Raw genomic sequence first — 22,641 nt, 5'->3', positions numbered from 1 at the left:
ATTGTTTCAACAAAAACAGGCAGGCACAGGTAGTTCTCAGGTACTGAAGCAGTAGTCACAATTAATTCCTTTCTGTAACTTACTGTCATATCAAATTACCTAGATCATCTGTATGAATTAATTTAAGGCTGTCTTGAAATAGGATTTGAACTCCTTACAAAAACACAAACTCTCTGAGCTTCATGATGAGTCTAGGTTTTCTGGGAGTTGAATTACTTCCTAAATAAATTCCCTCAAAATCTTCTAAGAAACCATGGGGAAAACCCATGGGGTTTTCAATTCACTGAACTCTTTAGCACTTTTTTCTGCAATGACTTATAGTAAACTGAATTTTCAATATGTTCAAAATTGAGAAAAGCCCAGTTCTTTATCTCAGTACTTTATGCACAATGTAATATACCTATTACAATGGGCTGCAGACCCCAGTATGTCATACCTGTTTTTCTGCTTCCTTCAGCAAGTTTCGGAATCGTTCATCCCGAAGTACCCAATGAGGCAGGTCAGTTTGACCAGTAAGCTGGGCATCCTCCAGGCGTTGCCGCAACTCTCGCAGAACAGACAATTCTTCATTCAAGTGCCTCTGCCTTGTTCTGGAAGCCTGAAGATCCAGCTCCAGGTCTAGTGATGTCCTTTCCATAAGATCAGCCAAAGATGATCTACATGATTGCTGAGAGATAGATATAAAAATGTGGCAACAAGACTAAAATATTCTAAAGCAGGATAAACAAAAAAAGGATAGGCTAAACTATCCCTGCCCCCAAATATGGTATGCTACTAATATATGCCTAGAAGATACATGACATAAGGTAAAATAGCATGAAATGATGTTTGATTTTGTGAATCTGAAAAATGCATCAGCTCAATGAATTTGAAACATGAAGAATTTCAAAGCATGGTTTCATTTTTTTCCTCTTTTTTAAAAAGGAGATCCAAATGTATGAGAAAAATCCACCCTATTTCTTTTGCTCTGGGGTAGGGGGCAATCACTAAGATCCATTTAATTCAATGGGTCTCACCTCCAAGCAAAAATGAAGGGGAAAAATAGCACAATCATTTTGAGAAACAAAGCGGTGGTGTGTGTGTGTCATTTCCCCAAACAATTTATTATTTATATATTGTTTCAATTTTTTATGTTTTTGGTCAGATCACTATTTTATTTATTTTTGGCTCCTTATCACAATAGACTTAATGGCATGTCAATGGAGTCAAAATTCAAAAAAATTCAACTCCTTTCTATAGAAATACTTCTGCCACGAAAAAATCCCAATCTTTGCAGATTTACTCTCACACATATACCTGCTTATAACGCAATGTACGCCTTTCCAAAGTATTTCGGATGAAAGGTGACTTTCTTGGCAGAGTGGAACTGTCACTATCACTACGATACAGCTGGAAAAAAACATGAAACGGAAATTGATACTTTATATTTAGAATTAATTTAACACAATTTGATTATTATCTTGATTGTATCAATACCACGACCACTCCTAAAACTATAGTAACATTATCTGAAAAGTGCATTAGAAAAACAAACAATCAAAATAGTTGACCCAGAATGACTATGTCCATATTTCTATTTTCATCTCCAGAAGCTCCACTTTCCTTGTAATCAAGATCAGTTGCCAGAAATATGTCGCTTGCCAGGTAGGATTTCTGGTAGACTGATAGACCATATAAAGGCAGATTTTTCATAGAATCGTAGAGTTGGAAGAAACCACAAGGACCATCCAGTCCAACCCCCTGCCATGCAGGAACTCTCAATCAAAGCATCCCTAACAGATGGCCATCCAGCCTCAGCTTAAAGACCTCCAAAGGAGGAGACTCCGCCACACTTCGAGGGAGTTTGTCCACAATTGAACAGCCCTTACTGTCAGGAAGTTCCTCCTAATGTTGAGGTGGAATCTCTTTTCCTGTAGCTTGCATCAATTGTTCCAGGTCCTGTTCTCTGGAGCAGCAGAAAACAAGCTTGCTCCCTCCTCAATATGACATCCCTTCACATATTTAAACAGGGTTATCATATCACCTCTTAACCTTCTCTTCTCCAGGCTAAACATCCCCAGCTCTCTAAGTCGTTCCTCATAGGACATGGTTTCCAGACCCTTCACCATTTTAGTCACCCTCCTTTGGACATGCTCCAGTTTCTCAACATCCTTTTTAAACTGTGGTGCCCAGAACTGGACACAATATTCCAGGTGGGGCCTGACCAAAGCAGAATATAGTGGCACTATTACTTCTCTTGATCTAGACACTATAATTTTATTGATGCAGCCTAAAATTGCATTGGCCTTTTTAGCTGCCACATCACACTGTTGACTCATGTTCAATTTGTGATCCACTTGAACTCCCAGATCCCTTTCACATGTAGTTTCGTTCAGCCAGGTGTCCCCCATCCTATATCTGTGCATTTCATTTTTCTGCCCTTCTGCCTCTGTACCTTACATTTCTCCGTGTTGAATTTCATTTTGTTAGCTTTGGTCCAGCTTTCTATTCAGGTCGTTTTGAATTTTGATCCTGTCCTCTAGGGTATTAGCTATTCCTCCTAATTTGGTGTCATCTGCAAATTTGATGAGTATGCCCCCAATTCTGTTATCCAAGTCATTGATAAAGATGTTGAATAAAACTGGCCCCAGGACAGACCCCTGTGGGACCCCACTGGTCACTTCTCTCCAGGATGAAAAGGAGCACCCTTTGGGTTCGGCCAGTCAACCAATTACAAATCCATGTAACAGTTACCTTGTCTAACCCACATTTTACAAGCTTATTTGCAAGAATGTCATGGGAAACCTTGTCAAAGGCCTTACTGAAATCAAGATATACTATATCCACAGCATTCCCTTCATCTACCAAGCTGGTAATTTTATCAAAAAAAGAAATTAGATTTGTCTGGCATGACTTCTTTCTCTGAAATCCATGTTGACTTTTTGTGATTATGGCATTGCTTTCTAGATGTTCACAGACTCTCTGTTTAATGATCTGCTCCAGAATCTTTTCTGGTACTGATGTCAGACTAACTGGACAATAATAGTTGGGATCCTCTTTTTTCCCCTTTTTGAAGATGGGAACAACGTTTGCCCTCCTCCAGTCTGCTGGGACTTCTCCTGTTCTCCAGGTGTTTTCAAAGATTATTGCCAATGGCCCCAATATTACATTTGCCAGTTCTTTTAATACTCTTGGATGTAGTCCATCTGGTCCTGGAGACTTATATTCATTTAGATTAACAAGGTATTCCTGTACTATCGCTTTACTTATTCTGTGCTGAAATTCCCCTATTCTGTCCTCTGCTCCATTATCCTCAGGCTGATCACTCTTTTCGTTTTCTGAGGCAAAGAAGGTGTTGAGTAATTCTGCCTTTTCTCTGTCCCCTGTTAGCATTTTGCTGTCTTCTCCACGCAGTGGCCCTACCATTTCCTTCTTATTCCTTTTGCTGCGGACATATCCAAAAAAGCCCTTTTTATTGTTTTTAACCTCTAGCAAGCCTGAATTCTTCTGCACTTTAGCTTTTCTGACTTTACCCCTACACATGCCTGCTATTTCTTTGAATTTTTTTTGGTGTGATTTCTCCCTTTTTCCATTTCTTATACATGTTCCATTTCAAACCTAGCTCAGTTGAAAGTTCCTTAGTCATCCATCCTGGTTTCTTGAGACACCTCCCATTTTTCTTTCTCATTGGAACTGTTTGAAATTGTGCCTTCCGTATCTCCCTTTTGAGAAACTCCCATCCATCCTGAACTCCCTTATCTTTTAGTATTTCTGACCACGGGATCACCCTCAATACCTCTCTAAGTTTACTGAAATCAGCTTTCCTAAAGTCTAGAATGCGTGTTTGACTATGCCTGGCTTCTCCTTTCCATTATATAACAAACTCCAGGAGAACATGGTCACTTCCACCTAATGTTCCCACCACTTGCACCCCATTAACCAAGTCATCCTTGTTGGTTAGGATCAGATCTAAAATAGCTGATCCCCTTGTTGCCTCTTCCACCTTTTGGACAATGAAACTGTCTTCGAGGCAAATGAGGAATTTGCTAGACCTGGAGGATTTTGCTGAGTTTGAATTCCAGCAAATATCAGGATAGTTGAAGTCACCCATCACTACTACATGGAAAGTCACAAGGCCAAGAAAATGGTAATGGTCACAAGTCTGGAATGATGGTTTCCAAAATTCTTCAGGCAGCTGTTGGCTTGGTACTTCAATAATGGATAAAACAAACATAGATCACTCACTAAATCAGGGTGGGCAATTTGCAATATATCAGCCACATATGGCTTCCCAGGGCCAGTTTTGTGACTCTTAGAGTGCCCCAAGAATACCTTTGCCTCAGAATACACACTTGAGAGCATGGGGGGACATTTTTTCCCATATAACTGCCTCCCCAGGGAGTGGACAGAAAGAGACTTCTTGTTAAATCATCCCCTGGACTTAAAATTGCTGGAGGGGCCCAGAGATACTGCAAAAATGCCCCTCATGCCTCCTGGAGTTTGTAAGTTCTTAATGTAAGAATGTAATGCTGTAACTGGAACATGAAAATATGCAAAAAGCAGCTGCTCTATTGGTCAGGCCCAAATATTAATGAAAAGGATATAGCATTTTAAAATTTTAAGCCACTATTCTTGACTACATGCCCAAAAGTAATTTCTACTCACGCGACAGACATATTGACTTCGGGCACCAGGCGAGAATGTCTGTGAGCGAACAAGAGTGCTACTACGAACAAATGCAGACCCTCTGGATCGACGGCCAGTTCTGGTTTTATGAAGCAAAGTAGCTTCTTCTGGGAAGATATCTTCTGTGTTAGTCTCCTTATCCACCTATATCAAGAATGAAAAGTTGCAAGTCTTACACCTTCTTGCCAAAAAGCACAAGAACTGTTCACTCAACTAAACAAATAAACATTTTAAGAGCACATTAGCTATCTAGCAATATCATAATTATAAACGCAAGTGATTCAAATGTACTACTCTATTACAACATGTTGCAAACCTTCAGCAAGGCAGCAAAAATTGCTACAAACAGGGCCCCGTGAAAAGTTTTACCAGAATATCAAGAACAGTTATGTGGACAGATATCCCGCACAAGAACGCAGACTATTTAAGAGCTGAACGAACGAGAAGGTCTGCAGGCTGATAAAGCTTTCTATCCCAAAACCAAGTTGCAAGACAAACACGAGTATTGAAGGCAAAGGTCTAGGGAGAAGTAATCAAAGGTATATGACTTGGGAAGCTATCCCAGACATAGTTCAATTAAGGATTAGCAAAAACTGGAATACAGAGTACCATTATCTCTACTTGCCTTTAATGGTGGAGACGGAACTTTTCCAGAGGGATACTGATCAGTCTGAGATACAAACATATGACTATGTAATGATTCACCACAATAGGATTCTGGGTGAGGACTTGTCTGCATGCAGTTACTACATCCACTGTCCACTGATTCTGCTTGCCAGCTCCTGCAAACGAAATAATTTCAATTAGTTTTTGACTTATTACTTTTAATCTTTTAGACGACCCAATAACTGGAGTTGTCTGGGTGATAGGCAGTGTACAGGTACACTGGTAAAATTACACAGAAAACAATGATAACATGATTGTTAACATTATAAAAGTTAAATCCACAAAATAATTAAAATAGTACAGAAGGCTAACACACTAAAACAGTTCTTTAAATACATGGAAACATAAAAAAGATCTTCACCTGGGGCCAAAGAGCCCCTAATGTAGGTGACAGGTGGAGTTTTGTAACAAGGGCTTTCTATCCCAAAACCATGTTGTAATCCAAAACAGAAGGTATAACCAGTTTCACTCAGAAATCCCTGAAGCTTTGATGTACCATTTGCTCATACCAAAACAGTATGTCTGAAACTGGCCAACACTTGCTGATCCCCTGGATAGATGATGGTGGTAAAATCTATAGTTTTCTGTGGGTTTTTCAGGCTATGGGGCCATATTCTAGAAGAATTTGTTCTTGACATTTCGTCAGCATCCAGCCATGAAAGCCTTTGACTTCACAGTGGTAAGATCTGTTGGACACTAATATCTCTGCCAAACTATTTGGTGGTTCATCAGAACTGGCCCATTGGAGGTGGGGTGGGGGTTGCCTTTGTCTATCATTGTATCATCATTCATTCATTCAGGCATCATGTCCAATACACATTGGAGTACAAGGCCTTGTATTCTCTCAGCATGCTGTTCCAGATTTAAGTAATGAAATACAGCAAAAAAAGGAAAGGAAAGGAAAGGAAAGGAAAGGAAGAAATCAAGAAACTTTACACCTGTTTGTATTTATCTGAATCAATGAGGCAAGTATCTTAACAAAGTAATACATTTATCATCTTAAAACTTACATGTTTTGGTATATTCCCTTTTAAAATTTACCTTTCTGATACAGCTTCCAGCTGATCTTCCTTTCGTTCCATCTCTAGAATTTCCTCCTCTGTGTACTCAAGTTTCACTCTCTCTTCTGCCAGCTCTCTCTCCACAGCCTCCAGCTGAGCTGTGGTCCTAGCTAAAAGGGCAGTCACAGCATCCTAAAATGGAAAATGAAGTTCAAATCAAGTGCTGCTCAGTTTTTTGAAAAGAAGTGAAGTTAAATTTTCAAAGGAACAATAGGAATTATGTTCCGATAAAAGCATGTGAACCATTAAAAAGCTTTTAGAATGATGCAGGAGAATATGTGTTTTTGCATTTTGACTGAGAATGTCTCTGAACCAATGTGTAACCCCCCCCCCTCCCCACCCCCCCACACTTCTTCCATTCAAACCCATTTTTTTTTCTTTTAAACTTTTCCCACTAGTTTAACTGAATGGCCTGGTTCATTTAAACTGGGGATTAAATATTGAAGTGATTTGGAAATTTTGGAATAAACGTGACTGGTGGAACATTTATAATTGTAATTGATCTATAGGTACTATCATAGTTGTACCTGTGCATATATATCAGACACAGAGTTTCCTCCAACATACTCACTGATTCCCCCCACCTTTAATACCATATATCCTATGAAAAAAAATCTACAAGACAAACAAGTTAACATACTCAAGAAATGTGTTTGAGAAGCATGTATGACTGTACCATTTTCACTGTACTTTTGTTTTCCAAAAACTGAGAAATACTTTCTTCACACTTTGGTTTCTCTTTTTTCTGATCATGATCTGAACCAGTGAAGATCTGGATGGGGTACCAGTGAAGCTGCAGCTCACCACAACTGTCATAATCAGCTAGACTAATTTGAGCAATGCCCTGTGAAGATATTGGAGAAAAATGAAAATAAAGGAACACTAGAAAAGCAAAATTTGAAGCAAAACTTTTAGTCTAGCAATAAGCTGAAGCAAAATGTGTGAATATTATAGTTATTTATGTGGTAGGGTGTTTTGTTTTTGTTTTTGTTTTTGTTTTTTTTTTTACAATTTTAAGATTTATGTGGAATTTTTGTTCTATAGTATTTTTTTGGAAGTTGCTCCTTTCAATTAAAGAGAATCACTTAAATCCCCAAAGGGGAGTGCATCATGTTCTGCTGAAAACTTGTGTTTCCTCAGAACTATTTTCTTCAAATTGCATTCTTCATTCAAATGAGAAAACCCACTAATACATGTATTTTATCCCCTGGAATATTTCCCCACTTTAAAGGTCATAGAGGTAAAACTGCAGTTCCTAAACTGGAGATGGTAGCATTCTATCAATATGTCTGAAAATTATGTCAAGTTGATTTCAAGTTATAATGACTCCCTGAATGAGAGACCTGCACGTCACCCTATTATCAACCACACTATTCATTTCTTGCAGACACAGGGCTATGGCTTCCTTGATTAAATCTATCCATCTAGAATGTGGTCTTTCTCTTTTCCTTCGGCCTTCTATCTTATCAAGCACTATTGTCTTTTCTAGAAAGTTATGTTTTCTCAAGATATAGTTGAAGTATGACAATCTCAGTAATCTTCGCTTCTAGGGAGAGTTCAGCTTGATTTGGTCTAGGCCCCATTTATTTGTCTTTTTAGCAGTCGACAGTATCTGTAGAACTCTTCTCCAGCACTACATTTCGAATTACAGTGGTACCCCGGGTTACGAAATTAATTCGTTCCGCTGCCGCTTTCGTAACCCGGAAACTTTCGCTAGCCGAAATGCCCATAGGCGCTAATAGCGAAAGCCGCGATTTCGTGTGAAATCGCGCCGAAAAGCACCAAAAATTTTCTTCGTAACCCGGAATAACCTTCGTAACCCGGAAACATTTAATTACATGGATTTTTTTCGTAACCCGGAAATTTCGTAAGGCGGCGCATTCGTATCCCGGGGTACCACTGTAGTTTTTTTCCCCCTACCAGCTTTCTTCACTGTTCTGCTTTCACAATCATACATAAAAATGGGAAATATGACAGAATGGACAATCCTAACTTTAATATTCAATGATGCACCTTGACACTTCAGGATCTTATCTAATTTTTTCATAGCTGCCTTTTCAAGTCCTAGTCGTTTTCTGATTTCTTGACTGCAGTTTCCATTCTGATTAATAATTGAGCCAAAGTATGGAAAATCTTTATTTTGATGTCTTCATCATATACTTTATAAAGTAATGTAAGTCATCCATGGTCATTGTATTTTTTAATGTAAACCTGCCTTTGCACTTTCTTCCTTGATTTTCTTTAGTAACTGTTCCAACTGTTTACTATTTTCTGCTATTTGTATGGTGTCATCTGTATATCTTATGTTGGTGTCCTTCCTCCAATTTTCATGCTTCCTTCCTCCAAGTCTAATTCTGCTTTACATATATCTTGAGCATACAAGTTAAACAGATAAAGTGATCAAATGAAGACTTGCCTGACCCCCTTGCCAACTGGAAGCCATTCTATTTTTCCATATTCTGTCTTAACAGTAGTCGCTTGTCCCAAATACAGGTTATGCATTGGGATGATCAAATATTATGGAATACCCATTTCTTTAAAAGCAAGCCAGATTTTTTTCATGATATATACAATAAAAAAAGTTTGGTATATTCTATAAAACATAGGCTGATTTTCTTTTGAAATTCTTTCATGAGAATTTGGTGAGAAAGAGAGGCCTCAGTGGATGACAACTGAAACTCTGCAAGCAGTTAAGGACAGACAAGAAGCAAAAGTTAAAGGTGATAGAAACCCTGAATGCAACTGTTCAACAAGTTGTATGCAGGGACAACTATAATAATCAACACACAGAACAAAAAGGAACAAGAGACTTCTTCCACAAATTCAAAGAAATAAGGGAATTTTAAACCAAGAGTAGGGATGTTCTATGACCAGCAACACAACATATTACATGACCAAGTAGAAATAAAAAGACAACGGAAAGAATATAGAGAAGAACTATATAAGAGATGAAAAGGTGACAGATTCATTTGAAAAAGAACCACATAAAGATGACCTTCCAAATTTAGAAAGTAAAGTGGATGCTGCACTCAAAGCACTTGAGAGTAATAAATTACCAGGAACAGATGGCATACCGATAAAGCTGCTTCAAAATACAGAGATAGGATCTACTCTAGTTATAACTAAAATCTGTCAACAAATGTGAAGAACAAGACAATGCTCCGCAGATTGGAAATGCTCACTATACATTCCAATCCCCAAGAAAGGGGACACCAGGAATTGCATTAACCACAAGTTCACTGCATTAATCTCCAATGCAAACAAAGTGATGATCAGTATTCTACAACAAAGACTTTTACCACGTATGAACAAGAAATGCCAGATGTTCAAGCTGGGTTCAGGAGAGAAAGAGGCACTAGAGATCATACTTGCAAACATGGTTTGGACAATGGAGCACACCACAGAATTTCAAAGAAAATCAACCTGTGAGGTATACAAATGATGATAATGATGATGATGACGACGACAACGACGACATAGATTCTGATATGAGAGATCTGCAGATCCCTCAAATCAGGGCTTTTTAATTTTTAAATGTCCTGTTAAAGGCTTGTGCTTTACATAATAGCTGCAGGTCTTAGTAGTTACACAATAACAGTTCAGCAGATCATCTTCCATCTAGATAATTTCTAGTTAAATTTATAAGATTTTTTGTTTTGTTTTGCACACTGAACTCTATTGGAAAATTCTAAAAATGTTTTCGATACTTTCTATTATCTTTCAGCAGAGACACTTAGTAATTTCATTTTTATAAGTTATGTGTTTCTTGCCAATACACCAGCCAGGGCTCTTTCACTGGAATGGTATGGGAATAATTGTTTCTTATTTGAGTGGTATGCAACAACTGTGATTTTTTTTTTTTTTTTTTACTGAAGATAGTATTAATATACTTGGCAGAACAAGACCCTAAAAATATGTATTTTATTTGTGCAAGTTTTAAATAAAGGCTAGAAAATACTCAAAACATTTGCTTTAATGTATTTCAGGAAATAATATTCCCTGGGGCTCTGTTTAAACAGATGGACAATACATGGCCCTCTGTGTTTTAAAATAATACTGACAGTTGAATTAAATTTCAATTACCTTTCAACATATGAGAAAACTGGTAATCGCTTCTTTTATTTTCAATATAAAGGAACTTCTAATATAATAACTCTACAAAACAAAATCCCTTACCAACAATTCTTCTTGCTGGTGTTGGCCAACTGAACAGATATAAAGATGCAAAGATTTTAATTTCAAGATACTTGAATGCACAGGAATCTGGAAGACTTCATTAAATATTAAGGGAGTCTGGAATTCCAAAGCTCTAGAACAGTATGTGGTTGAGGTACCCAAATCAAGAGATGGTAAGTATATTCTCACATGTCTGAAAAAATGAAAAACAAAACAAACAAAAAGCCATCATGGCAAACTTCACTTTGAAAAAGGCCAAATCTATAATTTTCATTGCTGCTTCCCAGAATACCCATTAGACAACTGTCATGTCAAAGACAAAAATGACCACTATGGACTGCTTTAAATGGCTGACACTGAATCAAGAAATATGAAACATAGTGTAAATGCTTTAAACACACACACACACCATTATTTAAGGTCTTTTTATTTATATAACTTTTTCTAATATTTTTACAAAAAGTGATGAACTATGAAAAACTGCAAAGCAAAATAGGATAGATGTGTCTGATATTGTCATCTGAAGCAATGAAAAGCAATCATGAGACTAATGAATGTATTTCAGCTTACATTTTACAGCCCTCTTTCACAGGAAATCCAGAAAAATTCTTTAGCTGCAACACATGGACCAGAAGACAATCACTTCCACTGTCATGTCTGAAAGAAAAGTAGTTCAATTAACTGAAAACCTGAATCAGGGAATAGGAGCTACAGTGATGGAACACTTAGAACCCTGGATCAGAATCTTTGAACTGATTTATAAAAAATTCTTTCAGAGCCCCCAAAAGCATTTTTTAAGATGGATAGGCTGAAGAAAGTGATGATTTCATGAATACTATCTATTTTATAGCTAATTTTTAATATCTTTAAATGGCTAATAATAAAGTTATAAGCTATCATATTGTTGAAATCAAGCTATCACAACTACGTGGATCTTAAAAATAAAAAAGAACCAGTAATTCATGATAGATAGATAGATAGATAGATAGATAGATAGATAGAATTACTGGTTCTTTTTGAGCGTTTCTTTACACACACACACACATGTTGTTCTTCCCATTGAAACAAGTGGGCTGAAAAGGGAGAACTCAACCTTATTGGGAGAAACTTAGGAATGGGTATTATGCTTTTCTGATACCTTCTCAAACTCTGGGGTCAATGAATTATAATAAATAATAATAAAATAATAAAATTTTTATTTTTATACCGCACCTTCCAAAGATCAGGGCGGTTTACAGTAGGATAAAAACAATACAGGTAAACAACATACATTAATATAAAAATACATACAGTGAGATAAAAATAAACTAATAAACTAAAAGCCCCGTTAGCCGATCCTCTTGCTCTTAAAGAGGAAGGGAGGGTCTGTTAGGACTTTACTCGGGGAATGCAGACTGAAATAGAAAGGTTTTTAGGTCCTTTCGAAATTATGCCTCTTAAAAAGATGCATTAATAGAATGTGCCCCTTTTACCTGAATGTGACAGGCTATTTATGTGTCATACCTACAATTAATCACTGTGGAGGCTTTACAGACAACCACTTTAATGTAGTATTCTACCAGGAGTCTTTAAATTTCTCTACACCATTATGATTTCTGTTCCATAACATGCTAATCTAAGTCCAGTAGTTATCAGTATTCCCAATAGTTAAAAATTTCTCAAGCAGCAACGAGCAATTAATGTTAATCGTGAAAGAGAAGAATACTCACAGGAATCCAACTTGCATTTTTGGCTCTTCACTGCTGACAGTATCAGTGTAAAGTGATTCTTCCACATCCTCACTTCTATATGGTAAGGACAGTAAGTTATAACAACAACAATAATATTAAACCTCTTAGTAATAGGAAGTTTTACTGTAATAAATACTATGAACTATCCAGTGTGAAGAATACCCACTTCAGTTGTCTCTTGGTGGACTGCTACTTACAGTAGATGTTAAATTTTGCTTAAAAATTATATTTGAATTTCAAGAAGCTGTTGAACTCTATAGCATGTCAGTAAATATTATCCACAGATTTGTTAAAAAAACATGCTAGCACATAGCTCCAAACAGGTAAACATTACATCATGTTGCTATTCTCCATAAATGTGTTCAGTGTATGCACACTGAAAAATTTCTATGTGCCTCTGACACTCTGAAGCGCTGCTATCACTAAATGAAGAGCTATGACCAGCCAGTGTAGACAAGACTGAGATGAAAGTAGTAAATATTTAACCTGATATAAGGCAGCTTCCTGTGTTACCAAGCTAGACTATTCCTATTCTTGGTAGAGCCTTTTGAGGCTAGTAAATGGGTGGGTATGATATATTGCCATCAATCTCAGCTATAGCATCCTGTAGCACATTTCCCTTTGATAACTGAATTTGCAGGTGTGATATGGGCATGGATCCAAGCATGTCCTTGCTCAAGTAAAGCCTTTCCTGTTCATGGAAAAGTTGTTTATAGCCTAGTAAAAGAACGTTGTGCATGAAAACTGATCTAAAATCTAGCTATTTTCTTCAGTTTGTAAAATACTTGCACAACCATTTCCCCCAAGAAGGTACACTATTTTCCCTCTAGATTCTATATCTTTTAACTATTTGTTAAACTCTGATTTGTATGCAAAGCAAGGCTCAAAACACTGTGTCACATGCTGTTCTCCACTGCAAAGCACTCACAAAAATCACTTGCAAGAGATTTAAGGGGCGAAATAGATGGGTAGGAAAAAATGGCTTGAAACTGCCTTTTCTGAAGCCGCACTGAAACCCCACAAACTGCACTGCCTGCTCCTAAGGCAGCTGGAATGTACATGTCTCCCTTCAGTCCATCTGCCACAGTCCAGGCCCCAGGGGGAGTGAAGAACCTTCCCCACCACCTAACCAGAGGAAAAAGAAGGGCCCTCCCTCCAGTCCATCTGCTGTGTCCAGGCATCAGAGGGAGGGAAGATCTGCTGGACTTTTCCCCTTCCCCACTTGCCATTCTCTTCTCCTTTTGTGTCTTGTCTCTCTAGATTGTAAGCCTGAGGGCAGGGAAATGTCTAAATAACAATTTGTAAGCCACTCTGATAGCCTTTTGGTTGAAGAGTGGGGTATAAATAAATAAATAAATAAATATTATTATTATTATTATTATATTTTCTTTCATTATTTTTCTCATTCTCACTCATTATTTTCTGCTTTTTAAAATTCAAATTAAAAAAATAAAATTACAAAGTTAGAGAGGAATGTGAAATAGCATAGAGAAGTCAAAGACTTACAGCTGTTATTAATCAAGTTATTGGGAGGAGGGGGTTGGAATTGGGGAGGGGAAGCTGTAGTGCTGTAGTCAACTAGCAACCAAATACAGAACCAGATAAAACTCCCGTCTGGTAAAGCATGTATTAGTCATATTGTGCAGCAGATATAAATAAGACCTTTACCAAGTGTTTTTGCTGCTTTTAAGGTAAGGATATTAAATACAGTTCCAACTTACAACACATTTATACAACCTGACCTTTTGGTTAAAGCTTCAAACACGCCACTGTCACTAGCCAGTGAATAATTGGACAGACATGCTGAGACTCGCCTGGCTCTCCTCTCTGACCTTCTAGCACTGTCTTCTCGTAGGGTCACAGCTATAACATAGGAAAATAAAAAAGACGTGGTCATACCAAAGGTTTTTCCATCCATTCACAAAAAAAGTGAACTCTCATAGAACTAGTCAAGACAAATGTAAGCTCAAGCACACAGTGGTTATATCCAAATTTTAAGATACTGCCCCTTCCACAGGGGGAAAAAAAACAAAATAGACATTGCTTAGCCTGAATCAAATCAAATACAACACTTTAAAGCCCAAATGACTTCATCAGAGTTGACTACATTCTTATTTTTCCCTACAGAGTGCAACTTGCTTCTTTCACAACCCAACAAACACACTTCTATTTGTGCAATTTGTTACAAGCTGAAGAAAGAGCAAATAAACGATATTGCTGGAAGTCAATATGACTTAAATCCAGTAGCTAGACCTAACCAGAGGAGACATTTGAACCAATTAGCTGAATGTTAAGTTAATAATTTATGTAAATCCCTTTGGTTCAATGGGTTTAGTCTAGTTGAGGCTAGCAATTAGACACAGGCCAATGTTTAGAAGACTATACACTTACTATTTAAATTGGTACAATCCACTGATATTTTCAATATGGCAGTAAAACCATATCAGTTGTTGTTGTAAATATCAGTGGATTGTACCAATGAGTATGTGTCTTTTGCAAGTCAATGTGCTTCAATACAGCAAGGTTCTTCAACTAAAGCATTTTAACTATATTACGTTGCTTTATCCAGCCTGTTGCTGTTGTTGTATGCCTTCAGGTCACTTCTGACTCATAGTGACCCTAAGGCAATCCTATTTTTCTTATCAACGTTGGTTCAGAGAAGATTTGCCTTTGCCTTCCTTTGAGGCAGAGAGAATGTGACTTGCTCAAGGTCACCCAGTGGGTTTCCATGGCTGAATGGGGACTCTGGTCTCCAGAGTCTCCAAGATCATCGTCCAACACCTCAAACATTACACCACGCTGGCTCTCTTTATCCAGCTAATCCTGTATTAATTAGTATTTTAGATACCTGAAGGGTATAAACTTTATTTAGCTGGAAGTTCTGTGGACACAAATCATTATACTGCAAAAAGCCTGCAATATACTGTCATGCATATTTAATAAATACATCAGGATTGGGTTGGAATTTATTTACCACTAAAATCAAAAGGATTTAAATTGAGTCATCTATTTATTTTGGTTTGGAATACATTCTAATAAAAGCATTTAACATTAATCCAAAAAACAGCAGAAACATATGGTACACATAAGACATCACAATCTCAAGGTTGCTGAGATGTACTTCAAATGAACTCCAGCCAAGCAGTGGACCGTTAAGGTCTTGGTTATCTAAAGGTCCATCTAATGTGCCATGAACTTGTTGAGCTGTTAAGATCTTGCAGAGAGACCTCTTGACAATCTTCTCATCTGCAGAGGCCCACTTGATAAGCCTGCAGAAGAGTTAGGGCCGAATCAAACGGCTCTGACTGGGGTGGCTTGGAGCCACCCCATTTAGGCTGGATCAGGGCCACAGTTGCACAGCCCCAATCCAACCAACTTCTACCCCAAATAGGAGGGGGGGGAAGCCATCCCTTTGTCTCTAGAGCCAGCTTTTTGCCGGCTCCAGGGCAAGTGGCATCTAAATGCCACAATCCCCAAGTTGCTCAGCAATTACTCGCCAAGCCAGTGTGTAATTGCTGGCATGGCTTCTGGGTGACTCGGGTGCGTGGCGTGTCTAAATGCCATGCCCCCAAGCCAGCGAGAAGCCGGCTTTACCGAGCTGTCTGTTTCGGCCCTTTGTTAGCTGTCTTGTGCTAATCCTACACTGATTGTGCTGGGTCCTCACTCTCACTTCATTGATTTTTATTTTTAAGTTTGTTATTAATGTTATTGTTAAATTCCCTGAACATAATTTTGGGTGAAAGGTGGAATATAAATTTAGTAGTAAAAAATAACAATGACAACAACAATATTAATATGCACTCTATACTTATTTAACCCTACTTCATTCAGTAGGCTCTGCTATCAAGCAACTATACACAGAATTGTGGAGATTAATAAAATGAAGAAACCTATACCTCTAAATTCTTTTTTTTTTCATACTGTAACATGACAGCTAGGGAAGAAAAACATGACTGTATATCCATCAGAGCAGGGAAGGTTAATAGGCTCCATACTACAAGCCACTGCATCTTGGGGATGTTAAAGAATTGTTTTGGGGGGGGGGGGAATCAAGATGCAACATGGAAGCATTACAAAACACAAACATGTTACACACATTTCAACTTATTATATTGCTGAATGCTTGCAAGGCAAGTAAGCAGTGACTGTTGCAAATATTAAAGTAGGTTCTAGTGGAGCATGCCTTTTACAAAATATCACCAGGAACATAACTTGAGAATTAAAAAAAAAACCCTTCATGCAGCAGGCAAACAAAAAAAGTCAGAATATTTCCCCCAAAGTAATTTTTTGCAATAAAAGCAAAAATTGAATGTTGTATTTCCTTATTTTTGAGAATTGATCAACAAATACATAATAAATTAATTAATAAAAGGACCTTACTAACTGATGTTAGTAGTGGAGTGAAGTACTGTACTTATTAAGTACATCACAGCCAGTTTTGCCATATTGCATACTATGATTTATCTGAACTGTCATTAAATTCTAACAAACTAGTTAGCAGAAGAAAAAGTGGTATCAAGACGAATCATTCTGGTTACTCAGAGGTGAATTCACTGAAAAGTATGAGAAGGTGTTGACGTCTATGAGTGTTTTTCAGTTGTGCTGTTTTTAGCTTTAAACATTTTAGTGACATTTTTAAACCTTCCAGTGATTTTTTTTTTATTTTAAAAAATGCTGCCAGAAACTAATAAATCATCATCCACATCTTAACAGACACATTAGGAGAGCAAATGAAGCTTCCAACATAACCTTAAGATAGTCAACACCAAATACTGAGCAAACAGTATTCAGTTAACACCAGCAGTATAGTGAAGAAGAAATGTGGGAGGAACAAAACACTCATATTTTTTCAACAAATCCTAATAAACTGTGAACTATACTATACAGTCCTGCTCTTTAACCAACACAGTTGCCTATATACAGTATCTGGACTATCCTTGGGAGGTGTCAATGATGGAAGTTATGATATGCTCCTTCATTTCAGAATTGACCACTACGACACTGGTTAACATTGCAGCAACAAGAATGGGCTGTAACAGTTAAACATATGGAAAATTGAATGAAACAAATGAAGCACACATTCTGTCCTTTCAACATGCACGCAGTAACAGAACAAACAGACAAAAAACTACACACACACAGGGCTTACAAGCAGGAAGAAAAAACCCACCACAACAAGAAATTCTAGGTTCACTTACAGCAATTTTTTCTGTTGTGCCACATGAGAAACAAAATACAAGAATATTTTAAGTAAACAATGAAATCAATTGCCAAATTCCTATTTTTGTTAAAAAGAAACAAATACTTCAGAATGACCTGAAAGCTTTGCAACTGAAGAAAACATATGTGATACTGGGTGGAAAGTTTAGATCAATGTCTTTGAAACAGAACAAGAGGCAGAAAGAATGACTCAGAAATAGTGAAATGCATATTCATAGAAACAGTGAATCTGAGGACATGCTCAGCAGAAAAATATGTGCTTCCTATCACATTTCAGCTCATAATTTTGCATCCAAATACACAAACACATACACAAACACACACACACACACACACACACACACTCCTGGGTTTTTATTCTATGCTGTCTTTCCATTATGGCAGCCGATTTTAGAATAATAATAATAATAATAATAATAATAATAATAATAATTTATATTCCGCTGAATCTCAGGGAATCCCAAGTGGATTACAACAGTAAAAAACATACAGTTAAAAAGAGATGCATTAAAATTTCAAGATCCTCAATCCTCCCCCCAAACATAAAAACATGATCAAACTCTAAAAAAGGATTAAACCAAAGAAAGTTAAAAGCATTAATATACATATACTACAATGAGATCAAAAATTCCAAGCGGAGTCTGGGTTAGGGTAAAAATAAGGATGGAGGATAAGGGTGAAAGTGAGAGAGGGGGAGGCAGGTCAGCGGGGGAGTTCTAGTCTGGAAAGGCCTGCCAGAAGAGATCCGTCTTAATGGCCTTCTTAAAGGTTTCCAAGGTGGTAATATGTCAGATCTACTCCGGCAGGTCGTTCCAGTGTCTAGGAGCGGCTGATGAAAAAGATCTCTGGGTTACTGCTGAAAGTCTAGTCCTCTTAGGTTGCAGCAGATTCTTCCCAGATGAACGAAGAGTGCAGGGTGGATTATATGGGAGAAGGCGAACAGGATGGAGGGATACTGTTTCTAAAGCTGTTATACAAGTGGATGTCAGAAATCCTTAATAACCCATTGCAGGTCATCCAGAGTTCTGACCAATGTTCTACTTACATTCATTTAAATGACCCAAGATCACTTTTTTTAAAAGATGCAGAAGGGATATCACTTAATTTAATTTTCAAAGTTCAAATGTAAAAAATATATATTTTTAATTTAATAAAATGTTTTATAATCAATTAGAAAACAGATCAAGGGCGGTTGGTTTGCCAAGTTCTGGTAAAGTTGTGAAATATGATATTAAAAAAGACCTATACATGATATCAATTAAGCCGCAATTAAACGGGAAGTAGGGTAGAAGAGGAAAATGGAAAACATAATTGTGCCAAAAAGAGAAATATAATAAAGTTAAGGGTATTTTCATTTAACCAAGGGAAAATAAACTGTGAGATCTAATAATGACTACAAATGTATCCATAAACACATTCTTGATTTTGAAGATGTGGAATTCATTAATAATCATGGAAGTGCTGTATCCAATTCATACGTACAGTGGTGCCTCGGGTTACGAAATTAATTCGTTCCGCTGTCAATTTCGTAACCCGAAAGGCTTTCGCAAGCCGAATTCCCATAGGCGCTAATGGGGAAAAGCCGCGATTCCGTGTGAAATCGCGCAGAAAAGCACCAAAAGTTTTTTCGTAACCCGAAAAAACTTTCTTAACCCGGAACAATAATTTCCTATGGGTTTTTTTCGTATCCTGAAAATTTCGTAACCTGGGTATTTCGTATCCCGAGGTACCACTGTATATGAAATGTGGCATATGGGGGGTGGAATGGTAATTAGTGGGGAAAGGCTAGAAAAATATAGGTTTCAGATTTTATAGCGGACAGGAAAATCAGGATGAGAAGAACAACAGTACAGCAGTTACAGATATAGTTGCCCAATGTAAGGGGTAAGGTATAGAAGGAAAAATGGTGATGATAAGAAATAATCCAGTTGCACAAAAGAGATTAAGAGATAAAACTGGCCATCACAAGACATAAGAACAACACACTGACATGTCAGATGTAAGATGTGGGGAAATTGGCTCCAAAGTTTATCACATGAAAAACTTACTGCAAGTACTCAGAATGAGGGAGAAATTACCTCCAATTAACTTATACTATTGATTTCAATGGCACTAGTTTTATTTTTATTAGGTATTAGGAAGAATAAATGATAAAACCGTCATTAAGATATTTTTCCTCCAATGAAAAAAGCACATATTAATCACACTTAAAAATGAGCTAAATCTTTTGTCTCATCCATGTTTTTACTACAGGGAGTCCTCAGCATCCAAAATCCATAATCTGTGGATGCTCAAGTCCCATTATATACAATGGCATAGAAAAATGGTGTCCCTTCCAGAAAATGGCAAAATAAATATTTGCTTTTTGGAGTTAATTTTTTTCAAGCCATAGATGCTTGAATCCATGGATAAAGAATCCATGGATACAGATAGCTGACTGTACTGTGAGAAGTAAACACCTAAGATAACCTTCACAATCCATCTCTAAAATGTAATTACTTTTACTGATGTCTCTAGAGTTAGTTACATCTTGAAATCTACACATAGAGTAAACACATCAGGCATTTTTGTTGTGTTTTCAAGATTCAACAAGAAAAAATATTTAGGTAAATTTAACTTGCCTCCTGAGGTTGGAACACTTGTCAGCTGGATCCCTGCTTCTCGCAGTCCTTCACTGCCTGTAGAAGAATATTCAAGAGCTTTAGCTGATGCTGTTTCTTGTGCTTTGTCTTCACCCAAAGTAGAGACCTGAGCCTGGAGAACTTCTAAGGCACCTGTGCCCATTATTTCTTCATATCCTTCTGACCTTTGAGCCAAAGGAGAATCCCGAGAAGCAGGTAGATATGGAGTGTCCAGGGGTGAACTTGGAGGAGATAATGATGACAGAGACGATCGTGATGATAGAGATGCCAAGGACAGAGGTGTATCCAAAGATCTTCTTTGCTTACTGCTACTTGAAGGTCCAACAGATTCATGATAATGAAGATCTTTACTATGCGTATCAATTGGAACTGGATCATAGCGCATATACTGCCCATATTCTGTCACATTGTCTGATTTTTCATATTGAGGAAGACCATAGATGTCTGTGAAACTAACAGAGCTAAGAGAACCCCTACTGGATGCCAGTGATCCACGGCTGGATGCCAGTGATCCTCGACTGCTTCCAGAGGATATTGTCAAAGTACTGGCAGACAAGCTAAAATACAAAGATATGCATATATTAATTATGGATTTAAAAAGTAGTAAATAAACCTTTGCTGCAATAGAAAGGTCTTCAAAGTAAAAAAAATTATTTATCTTTAGAAATGTTATCAAATACTGTAATGAGAGCAGCAAAATGGCATGTCTGACAAGAAAAAAGAAAGAAAGATGAGTAAATGCCCTTTTTAAATACATGTCAATAGCTGAACGGTGTTACACAAAATGAAAAGGTTCAGATATGGAACAGTAATGGCCTCACATGCTTCCTTGTCCCTTCGTGCACTCCTATCTTCTGCTATTATAACAACCAAACCTCTGGAATGGTAACCTATGGTTCGTGTTTGCATTACAAAACATAACTGAAAATCATGATCAAACCATGGTTTGCAATGCTGGGTTGAAGGACATGAGCAAACCATATGTTCCAAGCTTTGATGTAATGGCAAAGTAATTTGCTCAAATGAAAAATGGAGCAAAACAAAATTGGAAAAGTAGGATAAAGAGCACATTAGTTTTGAGACCTATTTGGTATTACAGGCCAATAAACATTCAGTGCATTCTCACAGCTTTTATTTTCAACTGTTGTGAAATCTTCTACTTCTCTACTTTCTGTTACTCTCAAATGGCTATTTTTGGTATGAATTAAGAGTCTCATACAACCTTCAGTTTGGAACTCAGTACTTCAGAATATTAGTCTTCAGAGGATGAGTTTCTTTGCCCACCAACTAAGTGAACACCAACCTAAGACTCAGCACCTGCAATTCACTGCACGTCGTAACTGTTCATAACAACAAATACTATTTCTTCTAATTTAATTAATGGATATATCAAAAACACTACAAAATACTGATTTTCACTTTAACTATTTCCAGTTAAGATAAAAGAGTTAAACTCTGAGTTTAGGAAATTGGTCAGAAGCATATCCTACTCTATACCTTTATGTCTTTCAATGTTAAATTGATGCTCAGCATCCTTCTGGGATTTTGCATATTTTGGACGTTATAATCTTAAACTACTGGATTTGCCACAAAGCAGTGCCGTCAGCTGTAACTGCCAACTTTTTTTAATGTCTGTCCTGCTTCATTTGAATTATAGAATTTGGGCAGGGGGAAGACACAGTTTAAGAGCATGGAATAACCAGGACAGTTTGATTCTTCAATTCACTGGGGCTGAGCAGACAGACCAAGACAACACAGGTTCACCCAGGTTGGTCTCTGTGTCGGCATGGGGAACACGCAAGTGTTTTACACGCCTGTCCCCATGATGACCCAGGACCTGTGAGTGGCACATGCTCCTTACCTTGCCAAACCATCACTCCAGCTGAGAACACACACATCCCGTTGCTGTGTCTGACTCAAAAATGGTGGCTGCACCCACAGGGCCAGGCACCTTCCTTCCATATCAGACATAGTGACAGAGGCTTCTTAGTTAGAGCAATAGAGCAAAATGTAAGGAGCGTGGAGGACCATATAAACAACCAGGGTTTGCTGCAGAGTGTCCTGGAAACTCTGTGGCAAACCAGGGATTATATATCATCAGGATCAGGCTGGATCCACAGGATCCATGTCCAATCTACCAAAATCGGGTCCAATCCTGGCCACGGAGTTTTGGACTGTATTGTCTGAACTAGATGACATGAAGCCTGGGGAAACATGGGCTTTTTGGACCATGCAGACAACCCCAATGTCTGGAGGAGGTTATGATGGAGCAGAAATGTTTGCTGGGAGAATAGGCATGTTTGTCCTAGCACCTCCCCTGATACACACGCTCCAGGGGAAGAGATCTACCACTGATAGCTCTGCTGGATTCAAGTTTTTCTCCTTTCTCTAAAAAGCCCAAAGATTGAGCCCCTCACCAGTATCAGCCTAGAGTAGATGCATTTTCCCTCCTCACCTTAGGTTTCTGTGTGAGACAGGACT

The 22,641-nt window shown here is 37.7% G+C and overlaps 1 protein-coding gene across 1 annotated transcript in view; it reads right to left on the bottom strand.

The window, feature by feature from the left end:
* Positions 1-22,641, bottom strand: part of WWC3 (WWC family member 3) — an 81,959-nt gene that overhangs the window by 8,493 nt on the left and 50,825 nt on the right. The window contains exons 12-22 of the mRNA XM_089511594.1: positions 20,140-20,717; positions 14,041-14,161; positions 12,278-12,352; positions 11,139-11,225; positions 10,569-10,761; positions 7,069-7,236; positions 6,373-6,524; positions 5,291-5,447; positions 4,645-4,809; positions 1,297-1,389; positions 437-667 (exon numbers count right to left, since the gene is read on the bottom strand). Of these exons, the coding sequence (XP_089367720.1) occupies positions 437-667; positions 1,297-1,389; positions 4,645-4,809; positions 5,291-5,447; positions 6,373-6,524; positions 7,069-7,236; positions 10,569-10,761; positions 11,139-11,225; positions 12,278-12,352; positions 14,041-14,161; positions 20,140-20,717 (2,020 nt within the window). The remainder of the gene's footprint in view (positions 1-436; positions 668-1,296; positions 1,390-4,644; positions 4,810-5,290; positions 5,448-6,372; positions 6,525-7,068; positions 7,237-10,568; positions 10,762-11,138; positions 11,226-12,277; positions 12,353-14,040; positions 14,162-20,139; positions 20,718-22,641) is intronic.

This window comes from Sceloporus occidentalis, unplaced genomic scaffold (assembly GCF_023333645.1).
Source record: "Sceloporus occidentalis isolate IW3139 unplaced genomic scaffold, rSceOcc1.0.p SCAF_2, whole genome shotgun sequence".
Lineage (NCBI taxonomy): Eukaryota > Metazoa > Chordata > Lepidosauria > Squamata > Phrynosomatidae > Sceloporus > Sceloporus occidentalis.
Note: the sequence above shows the minus strand (reverse complement) of the source record. Positions and strands in the feature narration are given on the sequence as shown.